General features: G+C 39.3%; 2 protein-coding genes across 4 annotated transcripts; both read right to left on the minus strand.

Moving 5' to 3' along the window:
- Window positions 1-1,845: 1,845 nt before the first annotated feature.
- Window positions 1,846-5,920, minus strand: LOC146681963 (OX-2 membrane glycoprotein-like). Of its 3 annotated transcripts, none has more exons than XM_085449295.1 (7): window positions 5,778-5,920; window positions 4,110-4,448; window positions 3,722-4,015; window positions 3,592-3,630; window positions 3,415-3,484; window positions 3,281-3,323; window positions 1,846-2,138 (listed from the first exon to the last, which is right to left on the minus strand). In XM_085449295.1, the coding sequence occupies exons 1-6, from the start codon at window positions 5,839-5,841 to the stop codon at window positions 3,299-3,301; spliced, it is 831 nt and encodes a 276-aa protein (XP_085305421.1). In that variant the 5' UTR covers window positions 5,842-5,920; the 3' UTR covers window positions 1,846-2,138; window positions 3,281-3,298. The 3 variants fall into 3 exon arrangements, with proteins under 3 accessions (XP_085305421.1, XP_085305420.1, XP_085305419.1); XM_085449294.1 differs by lacking the exon at window positions 1,846-2,138 and adding an exon at window positions 2,169-3,046 and having other exon boundaries at window positions 5,778-5,919; XM_085449293.1 differs by lacking the exon at window positions 1,846-2,138 and having other exon boundaries at window positions 2,169-3,323; window positions 5,778-5,919.
- Window positions 5,921-11,277: 5,357 nt separating this feature from the next.
- On the minus strand, window positions 11,278-13,973 carry LOC146681964 (OX-2 membrane glycoprotein-like). Its single transcript, XM_085448804.1, has 5 exons — window positions 13,910-13,973; window positions 12,029-12,367; window positions 11,613-11,906; window positions 11,495-11,533; window positions 11,278-11,387 (listed from the first exon to the last, which is right to left on the minus strand). Exons 1-5 carry the CDS (start codon window positions 13,971-13,973, stop codon window positions 11,278-11,280), a joined length of 846 nt encoding a protein of 281 aa, XP_085304930.1.
- Between the last annotated feature and the right edge of the window lie 1,245 nt (window positions 13,974-15,218).

Genomic DNA, 15,218 nt, shown 5'->3' on the forward strand with positions numbered 1-15,218 from the left:
CAGCTTTGTGAAACTAACAGACTTTATCTCTCTGCCACCTTCTTGGTGACTGTTGAGCAGTTCTGCAGTGCACAATTTTTAAACTCCAATTTCTTTGTAAAGTCTGGATTCGCTTGTTGACCAAAGAACTTGTTGGCAGTCATCTTTCTTTTCTGTTAAGATTTTCTGCCATATGACTTGAGGGACATGTTCAGAATGCATGAGCTCAGGATTTCTGCTATTGCCAGTCTGCTGTAGATCTGCACGGAGAAAATGGCAGGACTGTTACTGGTGCAGGGCTTAAGCCGTGTCCGACACAGAACGATTAAAACATTGACAGGACTGAAATTACAGTGAAACTCAGCACTCCACGTCACACGCTTCTTAAACTGAAGGTAACGAATCATTTTACAACCAAATCAAACTGATACAGAAAACAAATTATTTGTCTTACTTTTGGAACAAAAAACGCCATCAAAGAAAATATAAATATGACTGTACGCTCTGCCATTGGCCCGCCAAAATTCAAAACACATGGCTCTTGAATCAGTAGGTGTTCCGCTCAGTCAGGCTACAGTCTCACTGAGTGAGTGCGTGCGTCAAAACAGCAAATTAAATAGGGCCTCCTCCATTAATAAAAGTGACATGACATATCACAAATTTCACTTAAATAGCTAACGAGTCATCGATTTCATAGGTATTTGCTTTTTACAACACATATATTTCCCCCTCCTCTTCAGTGTGTCATGGAACATCCTCCCAACTATCAGTTTCGATCTGAGTGTACTGAGATTAGTCCAAGCCGAAACTGTGCGCTTTTCTTGTTTAAGTCTTAGATGACAAAATGCGCATGAAAGTCATGAAGTCTTCAGTGAACTCTCTGCGCACTGTTCTTGAGTTAGTCTGAAGACCACATGAAGCTTAGAGGTTTTCAGTGACTGTGCAAAAGTTATGTGACATATGCGCGCTATGAGCCTCAAGGTCCGCTCTGTGATTTTACGTAACCGTATTTCATGACTGCACTTGTTGCACAGGTGGAATCCTATCACAGTACCACACTGCAGTTCTCCAGGCTTCTTTCACAAATGTCTGTAGAACAGTGTAAATGCCTGGGTGCTTGATTTTATACACTATGTGGACATGGAATGATTGAACACCTGAATTCAATAACTCTGAAGGCTGAATGAATTATTTCCACTTGTGTGTGATGTGTTCTGTAGTGCTCATTGTGTCTGCTGTTGGTCCTGAGTGTGAACACACAAATGATGTCCTGCAATATTTGTTCCATGTGGTGCACTGGTTCAAGGTTTTTTTCACACACACAATAAGTCTCATTTGTCATTATTTATCATATTTACCGTGCACTGTGCAGCTGGTAACTGCAACACAGAGCTGATTAGTGAAGCGAAAGCAAGGAAAGATGTTGTAGGAGGTCATCCTACGGCTGTAGTGCCACCTAGTGGAAAAAAGTGCAAACAAAGGCAGTGGTTGGTGTGGCTCACCAAGGAACCCTTCCCAACAAATCTGAATGGATACATTCACGAATCAAGAATTCCTTCTTAATGTCCACAACAAAAATTGAACTACAGCTGAATTTAAAGGATTATTCCATATTCTTCTTCTAAATTTGAATCCATATTATGACCAGGTGGTCATTTTGAGCAATAGCAGGTGAGTGAGTCACATTTAGGCATAAATTACAACTAAACAGGCGCAATATGGAACCGTTATTATTCTATAGAGTAGTTATACTTGAAGTCACAGCAACAACCCAATATCCGCCAATCGGCAACACAAGTACGAAAGGAAAAAAATGATCTATTTAACAGAACACTTCACAGATCAAAGATGCTTTTATTATTTGGAAATCACTTTTTGGCACAACACTGGGATTTCTTTTCTTTTTCTTTTTTAATTATCGGGAGGAGGCCCCAGGACACGCTGGAGAGATTACATTTAATGAAATACAACTGCATCTCTTGGCTGAGCTGGTCTGGGCTTGTCTGCCACCTTCACTTCAGGTAGTGGACGAAAAATTGTTTTTTTCATGTGTGTTCAGTATATGTAAAACAAACAGTTTTACGTGCAGCTGTGCATGTGCCGCCAATCAAAAGCATCCATCTGATCATCTGTTTGATGAAAACATTTTTTGTAGAAATCTGAAATAAACCAAGACAAAAACAAGCAGGTTGACTTTGTGAAATTTATTTACCTTTGAAAATGTGTCAGTCAGCAGTACAGTGAGAATAACAGCAGTCTGCATGTGTTTAGACTGACAAACTGTAAGCCTGAAAATTGCTGTCTTTATGTGTGGAAAGGTAACTCATATCAACAGATAGTATACCTGCAAAACTACATGGAGACAATAAGGAGTGTTTTGCATTAAGTCCAGTTTGACACAGAGAAGAAGCAAAAGCGTCAAATGTTTCTTTACACTTTCTGATGAGCAGTGCAATGTTTGCAGATAAAAAAAACATTAAAACATTATTAAAACAATACTTGACTAGCACTAGGATGGTCTTACATTACTAAGGTGATAAATATTCCTGGTCTGAGTAACTGAACACAAATGTATGTGTTGGTTTTTTAACAATACACGTAGTAATAAATTGAGCATAACATGTTCACAGTGAACAAACAGAGACCTTCAGCTGCCATTTTCTGCAATTTCAGGTGGAAAAGTGTTGTTATTTACAAAAGCACAGTGCAGTTTTCATTGTAGTTGTCTCTGGTAGTATCAATTTAATCAATAAAATCAATTTAATCAATAAAATCAATTTAATCAAAGTTATTGATGAGAAAGGTTCATGTTAGCCACTCATGCTCGTTTTCACAGTTCGCATTTCAAGTAACTTAATGTTTAAATATCTGACAAAACACCAAAACATGACTTTTTATAAACAGCACCATTTCAAAGATATACAAAAAATAAATAAACAGCACAAAGCACTGAGATACAAAAAAAAAGTAACACTCTGGCATAATGAACTGACACTCCTCAGGAGGTGTCTGCCTTCTGCCGCTGAGTGTCTGAGTGTCCCTTCATTTGACTGAAAATGGTCCAGTTCTAAAAATAAAAACAAAAACATTTTAGCATCACTGTGTTAATATTGCTGAATAAAAATATTTTTGAACAAAGAACAATAGCTTAGACAAACCAAAGACGGGTTTGATGAATTAGAAAGAAAGTAGAAAAGTAAAAGGTAAGTTGGAAAGAATTGAAATGTGAAAATATCCTGAAGAGTGAAAAAGAAACCAGCAACTTTCCGAGTGCAGTCTGGCAGGATGAAGAGAGACTTACTCCTGAGTGTTTCTTGTTTCAGTTATAATTCACCATGAGCTCTCTGTGTGACAGAAAACAGATTTAAGAACAGTTGAATATGTAAAGATGCTGTAATATCAGCAGACGACCTGCTTTGAGATCACTTTTTATACCTGACAAGGATGAGTGCAGCGACACAGAGCACCAACACCACAGACGACAGAATGACTGAAATCCTGATTCCTTTGAGAAAAACAGGAGATAGAAGGATACAATAATGTGAACAACTATCAAATGACAAAAAAAATTGATCATAAAAACTGGCTTTAAAAACACAAATGTTAACACACCTAAATTTCTCTGATTAGATCCTGACTTCTTATCCAAACCTGGAAAAAGAAACACAAACATTAGAATCACAGAGTAATCATTAATTTATGAATCGGTGATGTTGAAAGAGTTTCTCACCATCATCATCACCAGCATCATCAGGAATCGTCACCATCACCTCTCTGTGAGGAGCAGAGAGCACTCGTGCTGCACATCCCACCTGTGTGCTGTGTTTACGTGAACCTGAGAGCACAGCTGTAGTGGTGACAGTGAATGTAGCGTTGGTGTTGGACACACTGACAGTGTTGTACTGTGAGAAGTTGAGGTCTTGTTGTGAGACACTGAGTGTTACAGTGGGAGCAGGTCGACCAGTGGCTGAACAGGAAACAACCCACTCTTCAGTAGAGTTTGACTCTCTGACATCAACAACAGGTTCATGCAGCTCTGTGAAGGATCAGGAAATATGTTATAAGGACCATGTTGTCAAGAATAAACCAGCTTCTGGTGCATTTAATCACATTAAGGTAAAAGTTCTTACCATAGACTTGGAGGCAGGGTTTACCTGTGAAGGAGCCTTCAGGATAAGTGTTAAACAGACATGGATAGCAGCCTTCATCCTGCTCCATCACATTCCTGATGACTATGGAGCAGTTTTGTAGTTCAGTATGTTTAAACTTAAATTTCTCTGTAAAGCCATCATTCACTCTCTGACCATAGTACTTGCTGTACGTGGCAACATTTGTCTCCACATCATGTGAGACTTTCTGCCATGTGACCTGAAGGACGTCTTTAGTGTCCAAGAGCTGACAGCTGAATTCAGCATCTTCTCCCACTGCTGCCAGCACAGTCTGCTGTGTTTGGACCACTGCTGTTAGAGCTGTAGGAGATAGATCAAGCTGTGAGGCACTTTAAATATAATGTTCAAGTCCAACTTGCTGACACATGAGGTCCAGTGTTACTGGCTATCCCAGTTCCTGCAACACACAGTTGTACCTTCAGCCTCACACTGACACTCTGCCTAAACAAATCTGGTAACTGTGTTATTGCAACAGGAATCAAAGTTGCTTCCAGCTGTTTCAGGTTTTTTAGTACATGTTTTTTTTAGTTCTACTGCAACACCCCGAACACAACCATAGAGGTGCACACACACATGTGCAGATCACTATCCACCCTTTCTAGCCACAAGGCAAGATTTTAAGGTTACATAATATATTAGATGTAAGATTCATCCCAGTGTCTCCATAGACAGACTTATAATTATGCCAAGGAATGTAAAAAAAACAAAAACAAAAAACAGGCTGTTTTGAGCTTCATTGTTAGCGCCCAAGGTCAAATTTGACTTATCATTTTGGCTAATATATCATATGAAAGTTAAAGTACATGCAATAGTATGTAATGCTTAGAGGTCATACATCACAGGTCAAGGTCAAACTTTTTTTTTCAGTTTGCATTTTAGGAAAATCTCCAAATTTTAAAGCTAAACCAATAAATGACTCACTGGGGGACATATGCACTTTCTCTGTTTGAGTTCTTTAAAAAACATTTGTTAAAACAACATTATAAAATGACTATTATAAAAACTCCATTCAGCATTAACAATTCTCACATTACCATGTTTGATAAATAATACATTGTGTGGATTATGGCATGAACCTGTGCAAACATTTTCAGACAAACGTCACTCAGGGCATCATTAGCCATCAAGCCGGATACACTTCCTTAGATCGTAAGCTGACATAATATCACAACTGCCACGTTGTCCCTTTTGCCCTTCTTGTTCTTCTACTTTTTCTTCTTCTTTGCCGGTCGACACCAACAATAAGCTGCAGGACCTTATTACTTTTTCAAACTATGACATTCACATATTGAAAATTGATTCAGAGTGAGATTAATTCACCCCCCCCCCCCCCCCCCCCCACACACACACACACACACAAAAGAAAAAAACATACTGGGAATGCTGAAGTGTTGCTATGATTTTCCTAAAGAACAAGCTCCAACAGCCCCGTGACCGTCACTAACCCCTCCTAAATATTCAGAGAAACCACAGAAAATAAACTTTAACACTGTCGGTGGTTGTACTTGTCACAACATAATCTAAATTCTCAGGTCACCTTAGTGACCTCTACTGTATAAAAATAAAAATAAAAGTCTATTCTATAAAAGGGTCTAACTCACATACATACAGAAATACATTTTTTCTCACCTTTGCCAAAGGTTCCAGAAATGAAAACAGCAAGAAAATAATATAAAACTCCAAAGGAGGACATTGCATTGACTCGCCATTCATTTAAACTCCAGGTTCCTGCTTCTGCAGTTCCTCGAGTTTGATCCAATCAAATGCGTACAGCTCGCGTGGAGTCAAGTTACTCAACGTTTCACGTCACTTCCAGCTCTAAAAGTCGGAGCAGCTCCACCATCATCTCTCAGTTCGCTGTCCAAACGGAGATGTGAACGCACTCGAGGACAATAAATTACGCTTAAAGTGTTTCGTTCTGACAGAGTGGGCTTTCCACCCACCCCATTAATGCTCCTGTTCAGTCTTTCAACAGACTACCTGCATGTCTCTGGACAGGGATAGCGTTGGTCGAGTGCTGATTGATTGACAAGTGGACGGGAATAGAGTGAAAGCGGAGTTTACCAGGAGCGGCAGAAGCACAGAAAGCTTACATAATAACACGAGAGGATTAAAAGCACAGACAGCGGCTGCACTGAACACGTTTCAATGTTCGTAACTTTCGATTTCTCTTCAGATCTTTTTCCAGGTCAAGAGCAGCACAATCCTACAGACTGTTTGTACACACGTGAAACTCCAATCAGCATTCAAACATTTTAATTGTTTGTTGTTTTTACGATTTTTCCCCCTAAATATCTGCAGTTACAAGTCGTTCAGCTGTTCAACTGTCTGATTTTTACACGCGACTTTTGCTACTCTTCTCCTACATCTGATCTGTGCAGAGATTCATTTGTAATCTAAAGCTCGTTAACCCCGAGCTTCTCATGCTCAGTGTACATGTATACCAGCAGGTGGCGTAGGCTACTCAGTCTTCATCACATTAGTTGGTAGTGATGGTTGCGCGATGCAGGGCAGGTTCAGTCACAGATCACAGTACATCTACCATATGCTTGTTGTAGCGACGTGTTTATGTTTTTCAGTAGTTGTCATAGGTAGCTGGTTTTGGCACTTTGTATAAAATAAAATGTTAACTGAACAGTTGTGACTGCTCAGCCTATGGTTCAACAGCAAACTCTTACATCAGTTGGCAGAGAGGAAACAAAAAAGTCTCACTGTATAGGAGTCAGTGGGTTATCACATACAATAGCTGCAACAGCATGAAAGGCAATAATAATAATAATAATATAAACATGTGCAGCCTGGAACTACAGCAAGACGTTACCTTCTTGTAGTTCCTTCTAGCTACGTTGGTACCTGACTTTAACACATATTCAGAGTGTTGAGGCAGACTAGAAAAATATGGTTGATGGAAGAATGGTCAGTTTACTCGCTTTATTGTATCACACTGGAGCATTTATGAAATGTTAATAAGCAGAATAACCATCTACAGATACTTCTGTCTCCTAAGCCTGGTCACCATAAATAAGGAGGCACGTCTCTCTGCAGCAGTCTGTTCTGAACGTAACCACAGTCATTTGTTTTACATTTTGTCATGTTACTGTCTCATTCAGTTCATTTTCACCTTGAAACTCTGCACACAATACGCCACAGTGACAAAGTGAAAATGTTTGCTTGTAATTCTTGCAAATTTATTAAAAAGAAAACCAAAACTATAACACACACAACTATTCACAGATGTTACCATGACACTGGAAGTTGAGCTCAGGTGTATCCTGTTGCCAATGATCATCTGGCAGATGTTTCTATATGTGTGATGAATTCAGTTGAATTGGACAGGATTTTAAAAGGCGCACACCGGTCTCTATCAGGCCACATAGGTGACAGAGCACAAACCAAGCCATGAAGTCCAAGGAATTGGTTGTATATCTCTGAGACGGGATTGTAGGAAAGTGTGCAGAAAAATGTGTGCAGTATTGAAGGTCCCAAGAAGCACATGGAAACACACCTGGACTTTACCAAAAGGCAAGGACTCTCAGAACATGAGAGACAAACTTTTCTGGTCTGATGAAACAAACATGGAACTCTTTGGCCTGAATGCCAAGCATCATGTCTGGAGGAAACCAATACCATCCCTATAATGAATGCAATTCCTAATGAACGAAGCCTTAGCTTGATGCTCTCAACTTCTTCTTTTTTTTTTTTGTATCCAATAATAAACATATAATGTGAAAAGATCCCCAATAAATTACCTTATATGTGGTGACATCCAAAAGTGGGGATCTATTAATGTGTTTTCAAAAACATTTCCTGTGTAAATTTTTTAAATAAATCAAGGTTCACACAACTAGGTTGTCTTTGTGAGTTTGATTTACCTTTGCAAAGAGGTCAAACAGCAGTGCAGTGAATAAACTGTTGCATTAGATTTCATTTCAGCAACACGAGCAGCTTGTTTGTTCATTTTCACAATTCTCACTTAAAATCACTTGATGTCAAAATATTTGACAAACAAGACAAAATTTTACCTTTTATGAACAACAGTTTTTCCTAATAATAAAGAAATATACAAACATACAAATATACAAAGTTTTAAAATTAAAAGTGCATTTCCCCCCAAAAAAGCAGAGTGCAGTAACAAAGACCGACTAAATAAATGACTGAAATCCTGATTCCTTCGAGACAAACAGTGGAAAGAAGGATATAATAATCTGAACAGCTATTAAATGACAAAACACTGAACATAAAAACTGGCTTTAATAACACAGATGTTAAAAGACCTAAATTTCTGTGATTAGATCCTGATTTATTATCCAAACCTGGAAAAAGAAAAACAAACGTTAGAATCACAGAGTAATCATTAATTTATGAATCAATTACTTTAAAAGAGTTTCTAAACAGTCACTTCTCTCTGATAGTGACAATTTGCATTCATTAATAACCAAGAAACTGACCTCACAGCATGAGTGGTGCTGGTTTCAGTCATTATGGAAATGTATTGTTTATAAGTTTGGGGAAACCTGGAGTCAGCTGAGACTGAAGAATTCACTTGGCTGAGTAACAAAACATTTCTCCCACTGAAAACGTTACATCCAGATCAACAGAATCAACTTTTTTGGGACCGAGAAAGAGTTAGAGGAAAGAAAGTTTTGGCACTGTGTCACGGACCGGCTCTGGAGGACTCAGGGGGCCGTGAGCAGTTATTATTATTATTATTATTATTATTATTATTATTATTATTATTATTATTATTACTATTTGGGGTCTGTGTCGTCTTCTGTTCTGTCCACGTTTGTATGTAGAGTGCGTGTGTCTGCTTCTCTCTCTCTCCCCCCGTCCTCGGGGCTGTTGACGGAAGCGCGCGTCGTGGGAGAGGCGTGTCCGGGCGACTGTCGTCATCGGGAGTCCCTCTTCGCTGTTGCCGTGGCCCACCTGCAGCTGATTACCTGACCAGCTGGTGGTAATCATCCCTCCCGGCTAGAAAGAGGTATTTAACCTGGACCCACGGCGACAGTCGACGTGGGATTATTACTCCTGACCGGTATAGTCTGTGCGCGACGTGTGCTCTTGGTAGTCGGCTAGCGTGTGTGGCTAATTGTGGTTTTTCCTTCTTCCTCCAGGAAAGTCGAGCGAAGAAGCGAGTTGGGGAGCACACACACTAAGGGGGCTACAGCACGGGACGCACTGGGAGCAAGTGATGGGCACCATTGACAAATTACATCTGAGTTAACTGTTGGACTGACCTGTCTATTCACTGTAAATAAAGTGCACTGTGGCATCGCAGAGTCTTGCGTTTTGGGTCCTACTTTCCTCATCGCCACGGTCTGCCAGCCAGACCGTGACACACTGTGCTCAAAGCTTTGACTCTGCATTTTCTGCTCCTCAGTAATTCTGCAGTTTTTATGAAACAGAGCAGAACTGAAGATGAAGCCTCGGGGTCAAGGAGGAGAGCCACAATAAAAGACACACACAGACAATCAACTGAGTTTTTACAGTGACTTCTTTCAGATATGTATACACATTTTGTAATCGGTCCATGATGAACAAAAACTGGAGTCAAACACACACAAACCTCTGCAACATTACAAATCAATTTCATGTAGTTTTTCCTTCTCTCAGACCTGCACTACAGCCTACAGCACATCTGTCACGATGCTGCAATTAGTGTCACTCATATTAGAAGTGAGTTAGATTCATGTCTGAAACTTTTGGTACAGAATATTGACTTTAATAAATGTCTGCAATGTTACAGGTCATGCAGGAAGTAAAAAAGACCTGACTGTGAATAATGTTTTGTGCTCTTCTGCACATTGGACAGTCAGGTGTTACAAAGTTACAAAGACTTCATGTTAATGGTGCAGGAGTTTCTAACAAAGCAGCCCTCCTCTGGATGAATCCTGAGCTGTCACATACACACACAAATACACACACTGTTACGTCCCGTGGCCTCGTTTCCAGATTTCTGTATTTCAAGTGGAAGGTTTTCTTTCTCAGTGTTCAGCTGTTATAGTTTCACAGATTTTTAAATATTTTGCAGGTTGATCATGAAGATCCTAAAACGTTTGTTTCAGCTGTGAGATACTGATGCTGAACTAAACAGACCGTGAGCCCAGAATTACTAACACACTAAATAACACACAGACATTAAATTAGCCTCTACTTACTTCACTTAGTTGAGGCGTCATGTCTGATTTGCTGTAATGTATTTAAAGCATAAAGTAAAGGGGACAAAGCTGAATGGCATGTAAGGTTATGGTGTAAGGATAAAAGCAGTTTCCAGTTACGACGTAAGTTAGGAGGAATAAGCAGAATAAGCCAATATTTATGTAATGCAACTTTGGGTTCTGGTGTTTAGGTAAATCGATAAATAGATAAACAAATAAATAGCACAAATCACTAAGAGTAAAATTGCAATGTACCATTATATTAATTAATATATCTAGCTAGCTATCTTTGTTTCTTATTTTGACTGTCCTGTCTGGCAGCCGTTGCAAGCAGAGTGTGGTCTGTGGCTCCGCTGCAAAGGAGGGGCTGTGCCAGGGAGGCTGGCAGGGCTGCTGGAAGCAATTCAGTAACTATGCTCTCCATATTTCAGAGACTCCAGGACCTGGAAAAAATGAGGACAGGTGGAGATAGACTCAGAATTGAGTCTAGCTGGCTCTCATAAAGATGAAAGTCCTGGATCATCATGGTTGGTGTCTCCTAGGAGTCCATTATCTGAGGTGATTATCATCGTGTTTCAGTGGAGGTGTTTCAGTCCCATAAAAAATAATAAAAAACACTGCAGCAGTTGTCTGTTAATAGTGCAAAATCAAAGCATTCTGAGCAGATTAGCTTAGACAGAACAAAGACAAATGCAGCAGAGTCTACTGAGGTGTAGTACACATCAGATTGGAGGGGGGGGGGAGCTCTAGAAGCAAGTTGGAAGATTTGAAATGTGACAACATAACAGAGTGAAAAAGAATGACAAAAATTTCCACGCACAAAATGACAGGATGATAAATAACCAATAAACCTGAGTGTGTCTGGCTTAAGGTTTCAGGTGTTTCGTTCATCTTGAACTGTGTGTGCGACAGACTGAAAGATTTATGAAGCTGCACAAACATTTATGAGGGGAATCAAAAGGAGAAAGTGTTTAAGAGGATTTCCTGCTATGAGATTTCTTTTTCATATAAGCCACAAAGATGAGTGCAGCGACACAGAGCACCAACACCACAGACGACAGAATGACTGAAATCCTGATTCCTTTGAGAAAAACAGGAGATAGAAGGATACAATAATGTGAACAACTATCAAATGATGAAAAACATTGAACATAAAAACTGGCTTTAAAAACACAAATGTTAACACACCTAAATTTCTCTGATTAGATCCTGACTTCTTATCCAAACCTGGAAAAAGAAACACAAACATTAGAATCACAGAGTAATCATTAATTTATGAATCAGTGATGTTGAAACAATTTCTCACCAGCATCATCAGGAATCGTCACCATCACCTCTCTGTGAGGAGCAGAGAGCACTCGTGCTGCACATCCCACCTGTGTGCTGTGTTTACATGAACCTGAGAGCACAGCTGTAGTGGTGACAGTGAATGTAGCGTTGGTGTTGGACACACTGACAGTGTTGTACTGTGAGAAGTTGAGGTCTTGTTGTGAGACACTGAGTGTTACAGTGGGAGCAGGTCGACCAGTGGCTGAACAGGAAACAACCCACTCTTCAGCAGAGTTTGACTCTCTGACATCAACAACAGGTTCATGCAGCTCTGTGAAGGATCAGGACATATCATCAACATGTTCTTACAAACACACCAGCTGCTCACACATTTATGTCCAGTATGTTTGTTACAAGCACTTGTTGTTTGTTAAAGAAGATTAAAGTTCTTACCATAGACCTCGAGGCAAGTTTGACCAGGGAAGGAGCCTTCAGGATAAGTGTTAAACAGACAGTGATAGCATCCTTCATCCTGCTCCGTCACATTCCTGATGACTATGGAGCAGTTCTGCAGTCCAGTGTATACAAACTCAACTTTATCTTTAAAGCCATCATTCACTCTCTGACCATAGTACTTGCTGTAGGTGGCAACATTTGTCTCCACATCATGTGATATTTTCTGCCATGTGACCTGAAGGACGTCTTTAGTCTCTAAGAGCTGACAGCTGAATTCAGCATCTTCTCCCACTGCTGCCAGCACAGTCTGCTGTGTTTGGATCACTGCTGTTAGAGCTGCATGGAGATACAGTTTGAGATGTGAGGCACATTCAGTTTTTGTTCAGGTGAACTGTAACACACAAAGTTGCAGTTTCACTGCTAAAACTTTTTTGTTATTTTTCTCACTGTTCATAACATGTTTTACAGTCTTTTTATTTTATTTTTTTTTTGAGTTTCCTTCCTGAATAGAACTGCCCCAATAGTATACAGTAACTGCTGCAGGGGATTTTCTAACACTACAAGGAGGATTTTAGTATTGACCGACATTTCAAAAAGAGCATTGCAAATTAAGAGTAAAGAAATGAGCAGACCTGACGAAACATTAAATATGAATATTTAAAAGCAAATAACAGAGTGTAAGTGTTTTTCTGTAAACAGCGCGGCAATTCGGCTAAATGAGAGGAGGCCGAAGGGCAATTATTCTGTTTTTGATATAAGATTGAACCAGTCAGGGGACTGTGAGGTCCTGAGACTCAGGGAGTATCCAGAGAAATCTGAGGTATTACAAACTGCTCCACTATGAACCTCTAAATCTCTGTGTAACAGCTGAGTTATACAGTGGACAGAAGAACATTTATGATCAGAGCCCCAACAGTCCCTGTGTTAATGAAGATACTGTAACTGTCCCTTTTGCTGTGGTTTGCAGGCAGTGAGCAGAAAAAGTACTTACCAAAAGTCATTTAGTGTGAGACATTTTTCATTATGTGCCTCTGTGCAGAAATGTGACTCAAATCCTGAAACCCTGCAAACTTGTCTGCTCACTCTCAGTACAGAATATCGACTTTAGTAAAGGACAACAGTGTGCACAGTTATTACGTAAGCTCATATTTATTCTAATGGTTCAGGGTTTGACTGTAAATAATGCTCTGTGTTCTTCTTCACATTGTACACGTGAGCTGTTAAAAAGACTTGATGTTCGTGGTGGAAGAGTTTGCAATGAAGCAGTCCTCTGGATGAAACTTGAGCTGTGCAAGGACACGCAGGAACATTTATCCACACGCAGCTTTTTTTAACACGAGCCTCTCTGATATTAAACACACTGATTTTCCTTCAGCTGCCTCTCGTTGCGCTGAGTCATCGTGCTGTTTCTGGAGAGAAACACGTGCGTGAAAGCGGCTCCATTACTGCACACTCATTACTGTTCTCCTGTCAGGATTGTTTTTGATCCGCTAATTTGCCAATTTTTCCCAATTTGTAAATTTGTAAAAATCAGATAACCTCACCCCTCATTGTTAGTTACTGCATTGCACAGTTTACACAAACTCAAGTTCTCATTTATCATAACTTGAGTAATATCTGTCACTTTGACGCCTACGTGCTGAACATGGGAAAGTCCAAATACTTCAAATGATTACAAAGTTAGTAAAACTGAGTGGTAAACTATCGAACACACACACAGATATATATATATATATATATATATATATATATATATATATATATATATATATATATATATATATATATATATATATATATATATAGAGAGAGAGAGAGAGAGAGAGAGAGAGAGAGAGAGATTGTATAGAGTTGTATTAACACAGACTTTGTTCCCACCTTTGTCAGAGACTCCAAGAATAAAAATAGCAATCACATAAAATGAGACTCCAAAAAGCGACATCGTGGCTCCACACTTACCGCTAAAACTTCAAACTGAACGGAAATGTGAATGTTCCGGGGAAACACCTCCGACACTGAGTCACAGTATATGTATCTACTGTATAGAGAGAGAGAAACAAAGAGATATTTATTTATATTAGCAAGTGCGCTTAAAGTGGTTAAAAAACTGTCTGTCCATAAAGAAAATAGAGTTTAAAAGCTTTTATAATTCATGTGTTCTAAGATGTTTTTGTGTATACTTGCTGCTAAATTGCAGGTTGTTCATGTGAAACTAAACTGTTGGCTAATTTCAGGTTGATCAAAACGAGCAGCTTAACGAGTGCACATGAGAACAAAATTATTAATATCATTATTATTTTTATGAAATGATTTTCTTTCTCGGAGCAAAATATAAAAATGCAAACATCCAAAATTCAAACTGGGACGTTTGGAGAAGCTGCGTTTAAAATACTTTGCTCTGCTAAACAACACCTTGAAAATAGTTTTTAAAAGGAGAACTATTCATATGGGCCTAATAACCCCTCATCTGTCTCTGAAGGTAAGTCTTTATCTTTAAAAAGAAAAAAATAATACTTACCTTGTACACAGAACTACTGTGTTTTTGCTACTAAATCATTCGTGAAGGAGGGTTTTTGTGTGAATTATCTTGTAGCAAGTGTCACCTGGCAGTTTGCTGCCTTCCGTCGTGTCAGCAGAGGAGCTTTGAAAAGTTAGGGTGAGTGACGTGAGGTCAGCGCTCTTCTGTGGGAAGTTCCACAGACGATTAACTCAGAGACTTTGGCTGTTTGATTTTGATTATTCAGTATTGTAGGTGCTCATTTTTAATGCGTGTTTTTCGACTTTCTAGTGTGACCAAGGGTTTTAATGGTTGAATCAATCAAGTTCTAGATCGGCTGTGAGCGGGGAAATCAATCAATATAGTACGTATATTGATTGTTTTTAGTGAGCATTGTAGTGCTATTTGCTTGGACCTTTGGTTTGATAGGTCTCATGTGCGGCTGGGATATTAGTAGAATTTGTTGTAAATCCTGTCTGGGAATGAAGGGGAAATGTATGCTTAACTGATGGAATAATAAATGAAACATTTATTTCTTTGGATATTCTATTCGACACTTCAGTGCTCGGTTAAAATCTTTTTATTAAAGTTTTCGTTCTGAATTCAAAGTCCGTCCAGCTCCGAGTTAATTGGTAGTATAGTCGTTGCCTCATGTGAACCACTTCCATGATAGACTCACTAGATGGCACA

The sequence above is a fragment of the Copadichromis virginalis genome, linkage group LG23 (assembly GCF_057382275.1).
Source record: "Copadichromis virginalis isolate Kocher_CV1m ecotype Utaka linkage group LG23, C_Virginalis_male_GT1.1, whole genome shotgun sequence".
NCBI lineage: Eukaryota > Metazoa > Chordata > Actinopteri > Cichliformes > Cichlidae > Copadichromis > Copadichromis virginalis.